Source organism: Lynx rufus, unplaced genomic scaffold (assembly GCF_022079265.1).
Source record: "Lynx rufus isolate CCGP_SWC_20201006 ecotype Redwood Valley unplaced genomic scaffold, mLynRuf1.p SCAF_15, whole genome shotgun sequence".
NCBI classification, from domain to species: domain Eukaryota; kingdom Metazoa; phylum Chordata; class Mammalia; order Carnivora; family Felidae; genus Lynx; species Lynx rufus.
In genome coordinates, this window is record NW_025814829.1 from 62,023,071 (window position 1) to 62,042,964 (window position 19,894).

Genomic DNA, 19,894 nt, shown 5'->3' on the forward strand with positions numbered 1-19,894 from the left:
ATTAGCATTACTGAGCGTCTTATTATGTGATGGCGCCTTACATATAGTGTCTGTGTTATTTACTTAACCACGATTAATCTCTTCACCACCCTTGTTATCCTCGTTTTCTCCTGAACTGGTAAACTCTCCTGGGACAATGACTCTTCTTGGTGAGTCGTCTCACAAAGCGGCTGTAAGTTTAACAAGCAAATAATGCCTTACCCGCTGCAAACCTCTTTGTTTTTCGGCCAGCCTCTGCCGTGCAATTTTTAGGACACGTTGAGCTTCTGCCACTTGGATCTGCTTGGGGCCCACGAGCTGAAAAAGAAGGTCACAACACCTAAGTGGTCAAAAAGGTCAAGTTTGCTGTTAAAAATGTCGCTTTTGATTGGCAGGCATTTGTGTCAATTCTTATAACAACCTCTCCCCGAATGATGTGCACAAAAGGGGTGTAAAGTAACTCAGTGTGGTAACACACACTAAAACAACGAAAACAGCACAGCTGCCATAAATAAAACAACCCGACAGATGCACTTGCTATCTGCAGGCGTCAGCATAGGGTCTTTGAGGAAAGTGGTTCTCGTGAGGTATTCTGTGAGCACTGTTAAGCACGAGCTACTTCTGGGACGAGGAAGCGTCCCTTCCGGGCTGTTCTCGATATTTCCGGGGAAAGAGCGTACCTTCTGCACTTCATGATAGTTATTCAAAGCTATGACCCACTGGCACATAGAGCAACAGGCTATAGAAACGAGGGCAATCTTGTTTGGGTTGAAATCAGGGAAGAGCAAAATTTTTTTCAGCTTCATGAAAACCTAGAGAAAACACAAGTCATGTATTACAAGAAAAAGACGTGCTGAGCTGAGGCTTTCTTCCCCCAGTTCACATGAGAGTGAAATTTTATTTCGTATGAGAAATACTCAACTGCTCTTCGGTGGCAGAATTAACGACACGTAGCCGCGGGTGCAATGGCCCTGCAGCAGAGGAGGGGGAAGTCGCTGCTGTCAACATCTGATTATTGCTACTGTTGTCACAGTGGCTTTGCTGTACTGTTTAAAAAGGAACTTTGTGGGGCGCCTGGGTGGCGCAGTCGGTTAAGCGTCCGACTTCAGCCAGGTCACGATCTCGCGGTCCGGGAGTTCGAGCCCCGCGTCGGGCTCTGGGCTGATGGCTCAGAGCCTGGAGCCAGTTTCCGATTCTGTGTCTCCCTCTCTCTCTGCCCCTCCCCCGTTCATGCTCTGTCTCTCTCTGTCCCAAAAATAAATAAACGTTGAAAAAAAAAATTAAAAAAAATAAATAAATAAAAAGGAACTTTGTTTTATTTTTTTAAGTTTATTTACTTATTTTAAGAGAGAGACAAAGAGAAGGAGGGGGGGAGGGGCAGGGAGAGGGAGAGGGAGAGTCTCAAGCAGGCTCTGAGCTGTCAGTGCAGAGCCCAACACAGGGCTCGATCCCAGGAACCATGAGATCATGACCTGAGCCGAAATCGAGAGTCGGACACTTAACTGAGCCTCCCGGTTGTCCCGGGAACTCCGTTTTAAAACAAAAGTACACCAGGTTAACTTCCTCCAGCTTGCAAGGTCTGAAGCCTCCTTGTGCACCTGAGGCGTCAGGGAGCGGGACCCCGCCCGCAGCTTCTGCCGCCCGAGAGGCACATCCGCCGGGCACGGTGCCTATTTAAAGGTCTGTCTAGTCAGGGGTGGCGGTGCGGCCGGGGGGACACGGAGGCTCACTGAGGACACTCTCTCGCTCATCCGTGTCATGTGCCCAGAGAGCCACCTCAGCTCCATGGTACTCCTTGTTCCGAGGTGGGCACATACTATTTCTCATCTACTTTGGGGAGCCAGAACCGGAATAAAATCTCTCTCAGACTGACAGTCCTTTTGTCTTCCTTTCCAACCAGGCATTTCCCCTCTTGTAGGACAGAACCATTTTGCTAAATAATTTAGACGGCAGGTGGCCCATTATCGGATTACTATTGGCGTTCTCATTATTGCTTCGAATACTGTCATGCTTTTAACAACTTCTTTAGATGAGCTGTTATTTTAGCCTGAAAGGTCTGTTTAAACCACAGGGAATCCTTTTGGTAAGAACGCTTCAGAGAGTGAGCAGCTGTTATGTTAATCCATGAATAATATGGACACCAACATTAACACTCCGCTGAACAATTCACCTTGTTCATACAGGGCCCTACATACCAATAGCCAGATCATGATTCTAAGTAATTAATTAACTGTGAAATGAGCTCTTGGATGTCTGGCTTCACTATTACGTATAAAGGAACGGGTTGCTCCTGTGACCTAGCATAATGTCTCTTATGTCCCCTGGAAGGAAGCTACTCCACCAAGCTGCTCCTCCAAGACTCACCTGCCCAGCACGGCCTCCCACCTGCCCGGGGCCCTGAGCCCGATGCTTGCAGGCCTTGGCCCTGTTCTCATGCTCCTGGAATCCTACAGGAAATCTATATTCTTCTGAATTCAATCTACTCCAGCAAAGCCCTTCACTACGCATCCAGACTACCTTATTTTCTTCAATTTGTTCTATGCCCCAGTCTGTCCGCCATCTCCTCAAGCATGAACTAATATTTTTTGAGTGTTCATAAGAGTTTCTGGCACATGCTGTTCTATGAATATTTGTTGAGCAAATAAAAATAAATCTCAGGGATCTAGTTCAAGATGGCGATGTAGGAGGATCCCACACTCGTCCCCTCCCACGGACACACCGGGAACTACACACGGAACAGTTATCTCCAAAAGAAACCCAGACACGACCTGAATGACCCATAGACATCGGGTGGATGTTCTGAGACACCCTCGAAATGGGCAGGAGGAGCTAAGACGCAATCTCGCCGTAACCTCCACTCTTGGCACAGTAACCCACAATCGGGAGGGAACTCAGCAGCCCAAGCTTCTCTCTGAAGAGTAGAGGGCTTGAACCCCACATCTGGCACCTCAACTTTTTAAATTAAAAAAAATTTTTAAATGTTTATTTATTTTTGAGAGACAGAGAGAACACACAAGTCGGGGAGGGGCAGAGAGAGAGACACACAGAATCCGAAGCAGGTTCCAGGTTCTGAGCTGTCAGCATGCAGCCCAAGGCAGGGCTCGAACCCATGAACTGGGGACAATGACCTGAACTGAGCTGCAACACCTAACCCGACTGAGCTACCTGGGCACCCCTGCACCTCAACTTTTTAGACCTGCACCCGAGAGAAGATACTGGAAACACCTAGTTTTGCAAATCCATAGAGCTTCTATTCATGAGACCCACAAGGCCTCAGTGAGCTGAGAAACAGTCCTGAAAGGGCTGGTGCAGACTCACCCACCCCAGGGCCCAGCACCCAGGAGGGCGACTGAAAAGTTTCCAGCCTTTCAGTGAAAGAGGCCTATTTGCTTCGACCTGAGGGTCAATCTTGTAATTCAACGTACCCCCAAAAACTAGCAGAAGAAGAACGAGTGGAGTCCAAACTAGTAGAAGGAAGAAACAACAGGAACGAGAGCAGAAATAAATGACACAGAGACTGAAAAAGCAATGGCAAAGATCAATGAATCTAAGAGTTGGTTTTTTCGAATTGAAATTTTTACAGGAATTGAAAAACCTGTAGCTAACTCACCAAGAGAAAAAGAGAGAGTGCCCAAAGAATAAAGGGAGAAACAAAAGAGATATCACAACTGATACCACAGAAGTACAAATGGGTCACAAGAGACTGCTATGAACAATTACACACCAACAAATAGGACGATTTAAAAGAAATGGATAAATTCCTAAAATCATATGCTTACCAAAACTGAATCATGAAGAAATAGAAAATCTGGACAGAATAATTATTGGTAAGGAGACTGCATGAGTGGTGAAAAACCTCCCAACAAACAAGTCCAAGACCAGTTGGCTTCAGTGGTGAATTCTACCAAACGTTAAAAAGAATTAATATCAATCCTTCTCAAAGGCTTCCAAAAAGCAGAAAGAGAAGAAACACATCCAAACTCACTCTATGAGGCCAGTATTACCCTGATACCAAAACCAGACAAGGATGCTGCAAAAAAGGAAAATTAAAGACCAATATCCCTGATGAACAATGATGCAAAAATCCTCAACAAAATATTAGGAAGCTGAATTCACTATTACACTAAAAGTACCATAAACCATGATCAAGTAGGATTTATTCCCAAGGGCAAGGATGGTCCAACATCAATCAATGCGATATACCGCACTAAGAAAACGAAGCATAAAAATCATACTATCATCTCAATAGATGCAGAAGAAGCATTTGACTAACTTCAATATCCACTCACGAAAAAACTCTCAACAAACTGGGTATAGCCAGAATACACCTCAACATAATAAAGACTGTACATTATAAGCCCCCAGTTAACATCATACTTGGTAGTGAGAAGCTGAAAGCTTTTCTTCTAAGATCAGGAACAGGAGAAGGATGCTTCCTCCCACAGTATTGGGACTTCTAGCCAGAGCAACTGGGCAAGAAAGAGATGAAAGTCATCCAAATCAGAAAAGAATAAATAAAACTGTCACCATTACAGAGGATGTGATATTACATGTGGAAGGCCCTAAAGATTCCATCCAAAAACTGTTAGAAGAAACAAATTCATTATAGTTGCAAGATACAAAATCAATATACAAGATTCAGCTGCATTTCTCTACGTCAACAATGGACCATCAGAAAGAGAGATTATGAAAACAATCCCATTTGTGGTTGCACCGAAAAGAAAATATCTTGGGGCACCTGGGTGGCTCAGTCGGTTGAGTATCCAACTTTGGCTCAGGTCATGATCTCATGGTTTGGGGGTCAAGCCCCACATCAGGCTTTGTGCTGACAACTCAGAGCCTGGAGCCTGCTTCAGATTCTCTGTCTCCCTCTCTCTCTGCCCCTCCCCCACTCATGCTTGCTCATACGCTTTCTTTCTCAAAAATAAACATTAAAAAAAAAGAATAAAATACTTAGAAATAAATTTAACCAAGGAGATGACAGACCTTCCAGTACCCTGAAAACTATAAGGCACGGATGAAGGAAACTGAGGAAGACACAGTAAGTCAAAAGATACTTTATACTCACCAATTGAAAGAATATTGTTAAAATGTCTGTAATACCCAAAGTAATCTACAGATCGAATGCAATCTCTATCAAAATTCCAATAGCATTTTTCACAAAAATAGGACAAATAATCTAAAATGTATATGGAACCACAAAAAATCCCAAATAGCCCAAAAGTCTTGAAAAAGGAGAACAAGGCTAGAGGCATCACACTTTCTGATTTCGAACTGTGTTGCAGAGCTACAGTGATCAGAACAGTGTGGTACTGGCATAAAACAGACACACAGGTCAATGGAACAGAGAGCCTAGAAATGAGCCCATGCATATATACAGTTGATTCATTTATGTCAAAGGAACCAAGAATATATGATGGGGAAAGGACAATCTGTACAATAAATGATGTCGGGAAAACTGCACAGCCACATGTGAAAGAAGGAAGCTGGACCCCTATCTCACATCACACCCAGAAATAACTCAAAATGGATTAAAGACTTGGAGGCAGACCTGAAGCCATAACACTCCTGGAAGAAAACACAGGTGGTGAGCTCCTTGACATCAATTTTGGCAATGACTTTGGATTTGACACCAAAAACAGAGGTAACAAAAGCAAAAATAAATAAATATGACTACATCAAACTAAAAAGCTTCTGCACAATAAAGAGAACCATCAGCAAAATGATAAAGCAACCTACGCAGAGGGAGAAAATATTTGCAAACCACATATGTTGATAAAGGGTTAATATCCAACATATATAAAAAACTCATACAACTCAATAGCAAAAAACAAAACCAAAACCAAAATGCACCAAAAACAAAAACAAAAAACAGAAATAAATAAAACCCCAAACCCAATCTGATTAAAAAATGGGCAGAGGATCTGAATAGACATTTTTCTAAAAGAAGACACATAGATGGCCAACAGACACATGAAAACATGCTCAACATCACTCCTCATCAGGGGAATGCAAATCAGAACCACAATGAGATACCACTCCACACCTTTCAGAATGGCTAGTAGCAAAAAGACAAGACACAACAGGTATTGGCAGGATGGAGAGAAAAGAGAACGTTTGTGCACTGGTGGTGGGAATGTAAATTGGGGCAGCCATCATGGAAGAAAGTACGGAGGCTCCTCAATGACACTGAAAACAGAACTACCATATGATCCACCAGTTCTACGTCTGGGCATTCACCTAAAAGAAACAAAAACACGAACTTGCAAAGGTACATGCATTCCTATGTTCACTGAAGCACTATTTACAACAACTGAGACATGGGAGCCAACTAAGTGTCCACTGAAGGATGAACACATAAAGAAAAAATACACACACACCTATACAATGTGATGTGTATATACACACACACCTATATAATGTGATATATATATATACACACACACATATATGATGTGATATATATATATATACACACATATACAATGTGATATGTATACATACACACTCATATATAATGTGATATACATACACACACACTTACAATGTTATATATATACCCACACATATAATGTGATATATATATACACACACACATGTGATATATATATATACACACATATATAATGTGATATGTATACACACACACACATATATAATGTGGTATACATACACACACACTTATAATGTTATATACACACACATATAATGTGATATATATATACACACACACATAGGATATGATATATATACACACACATATACAATGTGATATGTATACATACACACTCATATATAATGTGATATACATACACACACACTTATAATGTTATATATATACACACACATATGTGATATATATATACACACACACGTGATATATACACACACACATATATAATGTGATATGTATACACACACACATATATAATGTGATATACATACACACACACCTATAATGTTATATACACACACATATAATGTGATATATATATACACACACACATAGGATGTGATATATATATACACACATATGTAATGTGATATGTATACACACACATACATAATGTGATATACATACACACACACTTATAATGTTATATATATACACACACATATGTGATATATATATACACACACACATATAATGTGATATATGTATACACACACATATATAAGGTGATATATGTATAACACACACATAACGTGATATGTATACACACACATGTAATGTGATACGTACACACACACATATAATGTGATATATATACACACACATATGTGATATATGTATACACACATACACGTAGTGTGATATATGTATACACACATACACGTAGTGTGATACATATACACACATATATAATGTGATATATATATAACACAACATATAATGGGATACACATATATATATATACACACACATATATAATGTAATATATATACACACACATACACATAATTAATGTGATATACATACACACAAATATATAATGTGATATAGATCCACACACACACACACACACACACACACAATGCAGTATTATTCAGCCGTAATAAAGAAGGAAATCCTCCCAGTGTGGCAACACGGATGGGCCCTGAGGGCATCACACTAAGTGAAATAAGACAGAGAAAGACGACCTCACTTAGATGTGGAATCTGAAACAAAACACTGAACTCACAGACACAGAGAGTGGACCGGTGGCCGCCAGAGGTGGGGGTGAGGGATGGTGAAAGGGGTCAAAAGGTGCCAACTGCCAGTTAGGAGAGATAAATAAGTCCTGGGGATGTAACGCACGGCACGACGACTATAGTTAACAATACCGTGTTGTACATTTGAGGGTTGTTACCGAGTAGATCTTGCAAGTTATCATCTATCATCCTAAGAAAAAATATTTGTAGCTGTGAGGGGACAGATGATAAGCAGGTGTGCTGTGGTGATCATTCCGGGAACAAACACCGAATGCTGCACACCTGAAACCGATACAACGTTCCATGCCAACTGTATCTCAAATAAAAAAAATCTCAGACGCTTGAATCGCTCCTTGCCGTTACCTGGTGTGGTGCGGTCCACCCAGAGAGACCTTCTCCCACCGGTGGCCTCCCCGCTCCTTACAGAGATTCTCGGTGGAGGCGTTTTCCAATGTGGGCGGCGCGGCGGGCTGCTGTCCCCGGACGCTCCCGGCGACCCCGCCGCGTGTGGGCGTGGGGCCTGCTGCACCACCGCCTTCCAGTTGGAGCGCACGGGTCCAAGTTCCACACTGGGGACCAAGGGGTGGAGTGCGTTAATTACGCACTAATTAGGCACCGACTCTCTTACCTTGTCGGGGATGCTGTCCCTGTCCAGGTTGATCAGTTTTTTTAGGAAACCGGTTTGAGAAAGAAGCAACTTCGCCGAGGCCCAGTTGGGTTTCTTCTGCAGAAGAATGCACACAGCGTTCATGACCATCAGCACGAGGGAGGGAGGCCGCGTGTACACCCTGCAGCGGGCGGGAAACCACGAGGTCAGTACGCACAGATACTGAACAGGCACGGTCGTGCGATTTCACCCTCGGGGATCTTTAAACAGGGGGGCCTGTTGAATGTGGGTATCTTTGCTCTAGGAAGACGAAATGATAAAACCTGAACATGCAGAACAGTGAGGGAGAGGGCAGTTCTTGTCATTGTGAAAGCACTCAAGGCACAGTTCCTTAGAGTCGGAGCCCTCCCGTTCCGTCCCAGTGTCGATGTGCTAGTGACGACGTGATGAGACCAGCACACCCCTCCCCTCAAATGCGTCGTCTGACTTCTCTTCATCCTGATCTCGGGCTCCTATCGTAAAGTCACGGAAACAACACCGTGCGGGAGGGGGCGTCTCTCGGGTGGTTAATGATGTGATTACCGCAACACCGGAGGCCGCCTCTCGCTGTGTCCTAGTCCGAGTAGCGGGAAGGCGACACTCTGGAGAGCCAGGGGTCAGGATAACAGTCACAAGAAGCGAGTTTCGCTGAAAAGCCACCAGGTGTGGTTGCTATGCGACAGCCTTTGGGACTCGGGAACAAAAGGGCAGGTCCCCCCGTGGTAATGGGTCTCCCCCGCACGAAGCCATACACACTTCCCAAAAGAAGGCAGGCAACGAAGCCAGCTTTACGAGTGCAACACTGTCTGCAGGGGTCACCGGGAAGGCCGCCCCGCCTTAAATTTCATCATTAGAGATTCATTCATTTAGATTCACCTTTGTTCTTTTACAGTCTCCTTTTAAAATGCAGATATTTTTCAGGACTGACTAAGCCATTAACACTGTGTTTAGAACTAATTTATCAGGTTGCTTTTCTGGGATTCTCAGTATGGCTTTTTTGAAATAAGGAGAATGATCATAACAGAGGAACTAGCGAGAGAGAGAGACAAGGTCCACAGAGGAGAAATGAGAGCTCCAAAAACAAGCTTTTCCTCAGTTTTGCCTGTGTTTGGCTCTTTTTTTCTTTTTTTAAGTTTATTTATTTATTTACTTTGAGAGAGACAGCCAGTGAGCACGAGCAGGGAAGGGGCCAAGAGAGAGGGAGAGAGAATCCTGAGGAGGTTCTGTGTTGACCGATGCAGGGATTGAACTCACGAACCGCGAGATCACGACCTGAGCTGAAATCAAGAGTCGGTCACTCAGCCCAGGGGTCCCTCCTCTTTTTAAAGCAAACATCACAGGGATGTAGTCAAATTGAGATGAAATGTATTATCTCTAAAATTTTAATGTAAATTAAAGGGAAAACAGATTGACTTGACTACAGTTCTGCCTACATATCACCTTCCGGAAACACATGCCCCATTCCAAGTGAGACCTACTGACACTGACAATCTGCTTTAGAGGCTCATTACTGCTCCAATCTGCACCTTCTCCTATCTCCCTCCTAGCGGTAACGTTGCTAGCTGGCAAAGGACCGTGCTGTCACCGGGCCGTTGTTTGCACTCAGATGCTGGGAACGGCCGTGAGGAAGGAGAACGGACTGGACCGGTCTCCGCTGGGCGCCTCTGCTCCACTTCCTCAGAGCAGCAACAATGACCGTGTCATAAGGCTCCCCCGTTATCTGGCACTGGGGTCGAAGACATGTGCCTTAGCAACGTCACAAGGGAGAATCCTAGACAGACAAACACCGCCCCCCCCCCCGTCCCCCGCAAGACACAAGGAAGGAACCCCGGGGGAGGGAGTTTGTCTGAGCTACTGGGGGGGGGGGGTGCTGGGTCCAAGGACACCTGTCAGCATTGAAGTGGCTTAGCACCTGCCTCACGCCAGACTCCATTGTGAGCACTTCACAGTGTCCACTCATCCAACCTGTGATCCCCGCTGCACAAGAGGGAAACCGAGGCCCAGAGAGGCCCCACAGGTAGAAAGCGGCAAAGCCAGGGTCCCAACCCAGGAGGCCTGGCACTGGAGCTGTGGGCTTAGCCCCCTTCACACCCTGTGCCCAGGAGCCAACTGGAAATCGAGCTGGGCTCTCCTGGGAATCTGCCGGAGAAAAGCCAAGAGAACAGGACTTCTGGGACAAAGTCGGGAGGTACAGGGCGGGTGACGCTGGGGAGGCCCGGGCGCGGCTCCCGTCCCATGCCGACTCCGGCCACCCCCTCGCGCTCACAGGCCGCAGCCATCATGGCGTCAGCAGCTCCTGAAACCCAGGAAGCACATTTGTGCTTTCGGACTTTGGCGCTTTCCATCTCTCCTGCTTAGAACATTCCTCCTGCAGACACCTGTCCGGTTCACGTACAAACCTCACGAGGTCCTCCGCTTCCCGGCCGCCTCGTCGGACGCTGAGAACGTCTGCGGGATGACCGCGTGAGGACGCGTTCCCGTGAGTGAGGCCAGAAAGGACAACGATCAAAAACGTCTTCTGTTCCTGTCGTCTGTCTCTGCGTCCGACTGTCGCTATGGGACCAGCCTCCCAGCCCATGGCGCACACTCTCCTCCCCATAGAGTCACGCTGATTAAAGACTGCTTCTTTGTCGTCTTCTCTTCTTGTCCCCAGAGTTACTAATGTTGTAAATATCATGGTGGATTTGCTCACTCCTGCATCTTTATTTTTTAAATTTTTTTTTCAACATTTATTTATTTTTGGGACAGAGAGAGACAGAGCATGAACGGGGGAGGGGCAGAGAGAGAGGGAGACACAGAATCGGAAACAGGCTCCAGGCTCTGAGCCATCAGCCCAGAGCCCGACGCGGGGCTCGAACTCACGGACCGCGAGATCGTGACCTGGCTGAAGTCGGACGCTTAACCGACTGCGCCACCCAGGCGCCCCGCACTCCTGCATCTTTAATTGAAATACTACTTTTCCTGGGGCGCCTGGGGGGCTCAGGAGGTTGAGCGTCCAACTTTGGCTCAGGTCATGATCTTGCAGTTCGTGGGTTCAAGCCCTGTGTCAGGCTCTGTGCTGACGGCTCAGAGCCTGGAGCCTGCTTCAGATTCTGTATTTCCCTCTCTCTCTCTCTGACCCTCCCCTGCTCACATGTGCATTCTCTCTCTCTCAAAAGTAAATAAACATTAAAAAAAGTTTTGCAATACATGTCCTACTTTTCTATAAATAATAGAAAACGGAACACATCTGAGAGGTGATGGCAAAGTCTTGCCTGCTGGGCTGCGGAGCTCCAGTCTGGGGTGTCTCACCCAAAGATCCGAACTAGACACACAGGTCAGGTTCTGGACCTCGGAGCATCTCATTTCTCCTGGTATGTTCCTACGCATTGGTCCTTCCTGGCTTCCTGCGCAGTAGGCGCCTGGGCTCGGGCACAGGGTGGTGGGTCCCGGGGGGCTGCAGCACCAGGCGCATGTCCCTGCGTCCCTGCAGCCCGTGGACACAGGCAGCGGCCCCACAACCGCTGTCACCCCACCCGTGGGACCCCACGTCACCCCGCGTCAGGGGTTTCCGGAACCGCCATGGCTTCCGCCTGCACACCTGGGCACACGGTGCTGCGCCGGTCCCGGGGGCACATCTCACGTTCTGAGACTGGCGTTTGGTTCACAGCCAGAAGCCCATCACGCAGTTTACCTGGCAGTTTTCTTTCTTGAGGCTCCAAAAAATGCCAACGCGCCTGCCTCTGATGGCACCAGACACGGAGAAGGTGCGGCAGGTGACGCACAGAGCGAAGAACTTAAAGTAGCCAAGACGGGCAAAAGGGACTTAATCTGAAAATGTCTGAATACAGACTCATAACTTTACCACGCGTTTAGGCTTCAGTTTGAGCTTTTCCAACTCAGAACAAACGAGGTGCATTACCTTAGCTCGGTGATGTCGGCTTTATCCAGGGTGCTCAGGGCCACGGTGGCCTTGTCCAGAGCTGGCAGCACACTCCTTATCTCTCTGGCGGTTCTCTGCAATAGTCAGAAGCCCCCGAGGCCGTGTGAACGCACAGGGTTTATACACCGTGCACGGTCACCTCTCTGTCTAATTCCGTTATTGCAAAAGCCGTCTCAAGTCAGAACGACTTCCAGATACTTCTGCCGTCCCCCGCCCCAGCTTTCCTGGTCGTGTGACACTGCGGTGCTGGGGCCAGGGGTCCTGTTGTAAGATACATTCGTACGACAGAGCTCGGTGGGTAGTGGCAGAGAAACGAGGCTGGCGACATCTGCATCCAGAACCCGGGTTTTCTGTGGAAAGTCCTTCTGTTGACCAGGAAGTGGGGGGTCAGGTTCTCACAGACACCTACTCAAAGCGGAAGTTCACGCCTTCGCAACGACTCCAGATAATGCAGGGCACACTATTCCAAACCTGCCATTCGTGTTCCGCTTTTCTGGAAGGGAGGCTACGCAAAAAGAATTCATCAGAATTTCTAAGTTTTGGGGAATAGTGACTGCATTTAAAAAATTGTTTTGGGATATCTCAATGAACCGTGAAAAATTACAGGTTCCTCACACAGACATATGTGAAAAGTGCCTTATTTTATAATTTAAAATTTTTATTTACAAATAAATACTGAAGGCAAAAATTCGTGGACCACAACACGAAAGGGATTAAGTGTTAAAATCCATACAGATTATGTGGAGAGAGGAGGAAATGCGATGACAATTTTCAGGTCATACCAAAAGCTATAATTTATTAAGAGGAAAAAATACATTTAGGACAGAGGTAATGATCTGCCTCTTGTCTGCTTAATAATCCAATTCATAGGGGCGCCTGGGTGGCGCAGTCGGTTAAGCGTCCGACCTCGGCCAGGTCACGATCTCGCAGTCTGTGAGTTTGAGCCCCGCGTCAGGCTCTGGGCTGATGGCTCAGAGCCTGGAGCCTGTTTCCGATTCTGTGTCTCCCTCTCTCTCTGCCCCTCCCCCGTTCATACTCTGTCTCTCTCTGTCCCAAAAATAAATAAACGTTGAAAAAAAAAATTAAAAAAAAAATAATCCAATTCATAAAGAAGAACGTGTCATGTGATCACACTGGAAAAATTCAAGGTTCTGGCTGAGTATGCAAGAAATACTGACATGAGTGAAAACACGAATATCAGAAAACAACTGAAGACACTGGTGGAAAATTGGTAATGAATGCTTTCCATTCACTCGACATCTAAAATTATTCACCGCCCAAGAAACCTTGAAATGCCAGTTTGCCTACAGCCATCGAGAGTGACGTTAAAAATATTCATGGTGTTATCAGTGACATTATGAAATTGACGGAAAACGCCTTAAACCAGCAAAAACGAAAACCGCACTTTTGTGAACTGCGCTGGCCACCCCATGGGAACGATAGCCCTGATTTTCACACGAGGACACGTTCAGCCCGCAGTGGGAAAATGCAGGGGGGAGGCGTTACCGGGCGTCTAAGGCAGATAATCAACAAACATTACCATGTTATTTTTCTAGATTTTGTGACGTTTGTAGTAACTGTCAGCTTTTAAAAATTTGTATTTCATTTGATGTTTTAATTATGTAAATAAATACTTTTATGTTTAATTGTGAACTGGTAATTTTAGATTCTAAAAAATATGCCCCCAAAGCCGTGTGAGCTTCAGGCCCCGCACAACCTGGACTGGTCCCTGAAGCCACACCCTGTGATGGGGGCACAAACAGGAACCGCAGAACAAAACATGAACTCTTCTGTATCCATTTTCTTTCGGCCGGAAGCTAAAGACTGAAATCAGGCCCAGCAGGGCCCGCGGGTCGCCCACGGGGGACTCTGGCGACCCGAGGGAGGGGAGAGGCCCACCGCTGGGAGGGCTGGCAGGGGGTGGCCCACCATTTAGGACGTGTGCTTGTGTGCACGCAAGGAAGGGCATTTGCTCTTAGGCCACCGAGTGTGAAGCAAGCCAGCCCTCAAAACGAACAGGGTCCTAGAAGGCTCCCGAGAGGAGCGGGGGCTCGGGGACGTGAACCCGGAGGCAGGAGGGGGCAGAGAGGGGGCGGCCGCTCCCTGCTTGTCCCGGCCATGAGCTTCCCCCCCTCTCCTCAGCCATGGCCTAACGTGAACACGACGCTGATCGAATCAGGCCCGACGCGGAGCCAGCCGTCACGTCTGTAAGTCCCCTCGGGGACCGTCTGAGGTGTGTGTCCGCATCCACTCTGCTCACGCGAACCCGCCCGTGGGGGCTGACTGTGCTGTGACGTCTGCTAGCGATAGGAGCTCGTGCGTGTCATTTACAAATAAGTCACTGCACACAGATCGCGGGGACCGGCTTACGTGTAGCTTTTGGACGGATGGAGTTGATGGAGGAGAAACCGCCGCCCATGGAAGACGCGAGAGGCTCACCCTTCATGCCCTCCGAGCGGGTGCGCCCGAGCAGCCCAGGGGGGCAGCTGGCCGACAGCTGCACCGAGCGGATTCCTGCCGGGCTCCCACCGGAGGGCTCGGAGGGCTCGGCCAGTGAAACGGGGTTAAGACCGGTTACGCGTGTAACTGGTGACAACGGGTGCCCGGGGCGGCTCGGTCCCCGCAGGCGCCCCTCTCGCAGGCCACGTGTGTCTGTGATGTGGCTCAGGGGACTTCCCGCTGTGGTGACCCCGAGAGCCGGGCTGTCTCTGTCTCTGCCTGGGGAGGCAGCTTTCTGGGGGACAGGGATGCCGCGTCTCTGCGCTCCCAGTTCCGTCTACAATAAATCCTTGTGGGGCTAAGAATTAAAAGCATCCATACTTGAGCACGATAGATTTAACAGCAGTCAACCCAACCTTCACGTTTTGGGGTTGGGGGATAATTTTGCAAACCTCCAAGTGATTGTCATGGATTGTATTTTAGTCTTACCTGAGCACATTCTTCCACAATCCTGACTTCTTCTGCCATAATTTCTTCATCTTGTTGAACCAGCATCTGAACTTTCTCAACTACTTGTGAATCTCTCCTCAGTCTTTCCATCAGGGCTTCCTTTTCCTAATGAAACACACAGTTCTTTGGAAGATGAATTTTCAGAGACACGGCATCTCTTTTTTGAAGAGAAATTCGTTTAAAGAAAAATCCACAGCTCATTTAATTACTATAAAATGTATCAAAATCAGCCTAAATATATTTGGTTAACAGACGAAACCAGAGAGGATGACACAGCTAAGATCATTCTCTTGCGATGCACGTCGAGAGTGGTAAGTATGATTCGTATTTTAATTTATTATTATTATTATTGTTACTATTTATTTTCTATTTTTTAAAGTAGACTTCACACCCAGCATGGAGCCCAATGATGGGCCTTGAACTCATGACCCTGAGATCGAGACCTGAGTTGAGATCACGAGTCCGATGCTTAGGGACACCTGGGGGGCCCCGTCGGTTAAGCGTCCGACGTCGACTCAGGTCACGATCTCGCGCTTCGTGAGTTCGAGCCCCGTGTCGGGCTCTGTGCTGACGGCTCGGAGCCTGGAACCTGCTTTGGATTCTGTGTCTCCCATTCTTTCTGCCCCTCCTCCACTCTGTCTCTCTCTTTCTCACACACACAAAAAAAGAGTCAGATGCTTAACCGACTGAGCCATCCAGGCAGTGTGAGAAGCATGATTTTTAGAGCACCCTGCAGGTTGCAATGGGTTGATTTAACTAAGAATGACAGAATTTTCCTGTGTGAGCTTTTATAATTAGTTATATGCCTGCTATCACACTTAATTAGAAAATACAACGATGTTACTATTTTGCTATCATTGTTATTGCTTTGCTCATTTTACGATAAGAAAGTTGAGCCCAAGAGGCCACGCAGCCACGTGCTAACACGGCAGGGCTCCGATCCGTCTCTGCCAAGTGCGAGGGCTTGGCTCCCCAGCCTGTCATACTCAACTATAAAGTATTCAAAAGAGGTTTCACACCAGACGCACCTTTGTTTTTTGTTCCATCTGAGGGCCAAGAATCAAGAGCCCCTCCCGTGTTTCTGTAACCAGAGCGCTGGCTTCCAGGATCTTGGACGGGCCCATGTGCAAACGACTCCTGCGGGGAAGAGAGGGTTCAGAAGGTGTGAGACACGATGAGACGTTAGCGAAGCAGGACCTTCTGTGCCCACGTGCCGTCATCGCGAAGGTGCCGACTCCCTGCGGCAGCCTCCGAACGCCTTACCTCTTGGGCTTTTGTCTTTCCCCCTGGGGAAGGTAGATTCCGGCTCATTCTTTTGTATTTGTGTCTCTTTTTTCTTTTACAAATAAAAGCACCAATTTATTTATTTATTTATTAAAAAAAATTTGTTTTAAACGTTTATTTATTTTTGAGAGAGAGAGAGAGAGAGGGAAACAGCACGAGCAGGGGAGGGGCAGAGAGAGAGAGGGAGACACAGAATCCAAAGCAGGCTCCAGGCTCTGAGCTGTCAGCACAGAGCCCGACGCAGGGCTCGAACTCACAAATGGTGAGATCATGTCCTGAGCCGAAGTCACTTAACCGACTGAGCCCCCCAGGTGCCCCTAAAAGCACCAATTTAAAAAAGATACGCGTTTCTGATTTGGCCTCAAAGTCTTACCTCTTTGCTTGCATTTCCTTCTGGCGTGACCTCAAAATGTGAGCAAATGTATCCATGAATCGCAAGTAGCTGTTGGGAGTGACGTAATTACGCCGTCCGGTTTTCTGAAAGTGTTTTGTGTTCAAGTCTTTTATGCTTTTGTGGATTTGGACACACGTCGAGGCGAGTTTTTCCTTTAAGTGCTGCAAAATAATAATTTTCAAGAATTTATGCATCAAGAAAGGGGAAATTGAACATGCTGAGTAACTTGAAAGAGTATCATTCTGGGGTGCGGGGCAGTTGATAAAGAGCCTGGGTGAAGGGGACCAAGAAAATAGAAGTTTTAGGGGTTTGGATGGTGTCAGGAGTGGACAAGGCAACAATATGGCCAGTGACTAATGACTCGTTGCACCGGGCCTGACCCGCATTTCTGCTACAGCCATCCAAGGGTTTACGGAGCCGTCATCACGGCCAAGGTTCACGGTGACTGACTGACTGATTAACATCTCCTATCGTCCTTTCCTAAAGTGGGTTATCAAATGCACAAGACTCAATTTCACTTCCTTGAGTGAAGTAAAGCTGTGACAACGTAAGGCCTCAAAGGATATACTGATATGCTGGGTGGGAAAAGCAGAGGAGAAAGAACGCCCGGGGGTAAGTTTCAGGGAGAATTCTGTCTGGGACACAAGCTGGCGCCCACCCCGGCCCACGGGGGTCTAGCCGTTCCCTGGCCAGCTTCCCCCCAGCCGGCTCTGCACAGACTCTCCCCCCAGCCTTTCACTCCTTGGACGCTTGGCTAGTAAGGCCGCAAGCCCTTTTCTGGGTGCCGCACCGAGTTTCGGGGTGTATGCTTTTACAGCTTCCTTTGTTATCAAAGGTTGGGTAAAGAACCTTCCTTACGGCGGCTCACGAACTCTGAGCAAATGTGGTTTGCTGCACACAAGCCAGAGGCGTTTCCGGGGGACACACAGAAGGCTGCGGCCACCTCACCACGGCACCTGGCACAACTTCTCCCCGTCAAGGACACCTGCTGGTCTCCTCGGGGCACAGTAGCGGGGAGACCCAGGCAGGGAGGGGTCTGGGCGTCTTTGAAATCGGATGGACCAGGGGGCAAAAGACACGGGAGCTGATAGAGTCAAGACAACCGCTTGACGTATTTCAAATTTTTGTCCACCTAGGATTCACTGCTGTTCCGGACATGATTCTGCCAGACGCCGTCAACAGCCTGGAACTTCCCTCATGTCAGGTCTTTAAAGGAGGCTGTGCTTACCTCCCTGCTGCCTAAGTCCACCTTCTCTCTTAGGAAAGAATCGGCCACAGCGAGGAGGGCATCCTCTGGCCACTCCCCGTACCAGTCCACCGTGCAGGCGGTGACCACGGAAGGGCGCAGTTGGCACTGCCGGCGGAAGCTGGGTCCTGTGGGACTCACGGTCACAAAGACGTGAAGATTTTTATGTATTCTCTGCAAATTAATAAAAACACAAGTCATTAACGTGGAAGCCACTGCTTTGGAAAAAACACCGCGATGGAAGTTCCATTTGGAACTCGTTTCCGTTCTTTACCCGACGGGCGGAGAGGAGACCGAGGGCCTCCCAGAGCGGGGAGCTCTTGTGGGGGAAGCAGCCGGGTGGTGCTGGAGGTGGGGGGGCCCGGAGCGCCCCTTGTACAACTCGGACCCTGGGGGGTGTGGCGCTCAAGTTCTGCTCCACAGGGACCTTAGGTCAGATGTGGCGCAGTGGGGGGGGGGGGGGGTGGCGTCTGCTGCCCTCTTTCTCTGGGGTGCGGGCATTCGGGACGCTCAGAAAGTCAAGGGGACAAGTGGGCAGATGATGGAACGCTGAAAGGCACAGAGAGAACAGACAGGGGGGCATCCCTCAACTCCCACAGCAGAAGGATCGGAGCCCCCACGCTCCTGTAGGTCTTTGGCAAAGCGCTAGTTTCCGTGAAATCTCCCTGCCTCTTCCCTCCAGAAGGCCTTGCGGCGCGGCTGCTTTTCCTGGCTTCTTGCCAGGCCGGTGTGCGCACAGAGTCTCCCTCGTTTCCGGGCGTCACTTGAAAGGAACCCACGTTACCGAAAGCAGCTGTGGTCAATCAGCGTTCAACGCACAGTCCCGTGTGTACAAAGCGATGGTGTGCTTGCGTGTGAAGGAACCTATGTGCCCCAGAAGCGTGCTAAGGCTGGAAGAGTGACGTGTGTAAGATTCTTTCTCTGCCTTTTCGTCTTTCAGAAACGTAGAAAAGCAAATTAAACCACTCGGCGCAAAATACAACACAGAAATGTTTAAATCAAAAATGAAATGACCTCTCTTTGCTTTACTCATCCCCAAATTCCTACTTGAGGATAGTCAGTGTTCACAGTTTAAAGTATAACTTTGCTGTTATGATTATTGGAAGACACTTCAAATCATTTTTGGAAGTGGAATTGTGGCATGAAATACACATGTAAGTAATTAAACAAACAATTGCAACTGATTTCTAACTGGGATTCTTGGTCTGTTTTTTTACTTCTGGTGTGCACTATTCTCTACACTCCAAATGAGAATTTCTTTGCTGTTTTTACTGATCATAATCTATATACACCAATTTGGTAACAAGGCACTGGAGTGCCACCAGTGATCAGAAAAATTGCTCTTTCTTTGTGCCATAGCATTTAAAAAATATAACTCGGGGCACCTGGGTGGCTCAGTCGGTTAAGTGTCTGACTCTTTGGCTCAGGTCATGATCTCATGGTTTGTGCGTTTGAGCTCACATTGGGCTCTTTGCTGACAGCACAGAGAATGCTTGGAATTCTCTCTCTCACTGCCCCTCCTCCGCTCACACTTGCTCTCTCTCAAATAAATAAATAAATAAAATAAAAATATAACTCAACGTAAACATCCATTCATATGACATTGTCTCTTAATTGTGGATCCCATTCCTGGAATTTTCTGCATCTTCTCCTTGTGCCGGATCACTAACTGTCCACTGAGAATGGAAGACGGCCCAGTTCAATTTTCGGATGACTCCATGATAGACAGAAACGGACCCCAGAAACAAGTCGGCCTGTGGTCCTTCCCCTGTGAACACCTGG

At 47.4% G+C, this 19,894-nt stretch overlaps 1 protein-coding gene across 1 annotated transcript in view; it reads right to left on the bottom strand.

Moving 5' to 3' along the window:
• DNAH14 (dynein axonemal heavy chain 14) overlaps window positions 1-19,894 on the bottom strand; it is a 312,531-nt gene that overhangs the window by 80,838 nt on the left and 211,799 nt on the right. The window contains 8 exon segments of the mRNA XM_047076479.1: window positions 202-297; window positions 660-791; window positions 8,300-8,459; window positions 12,219-12,313; window positions 15,168-15,293; window positions 16,217-16,325; window positions 16,846-17,027; window positions 18,095-18,286. Of these exon segments, the coding sequence (XP_046932435.1) occupies window positions 202-297; window positions 660-791; window positions 8,300-8,459; window positions 12,219-12,313; window positions 15,168-15,293; window positions 16,217-16,325; window positions 16,846-17,027; window positions 18,095-18,286 (1,092 nt within the window).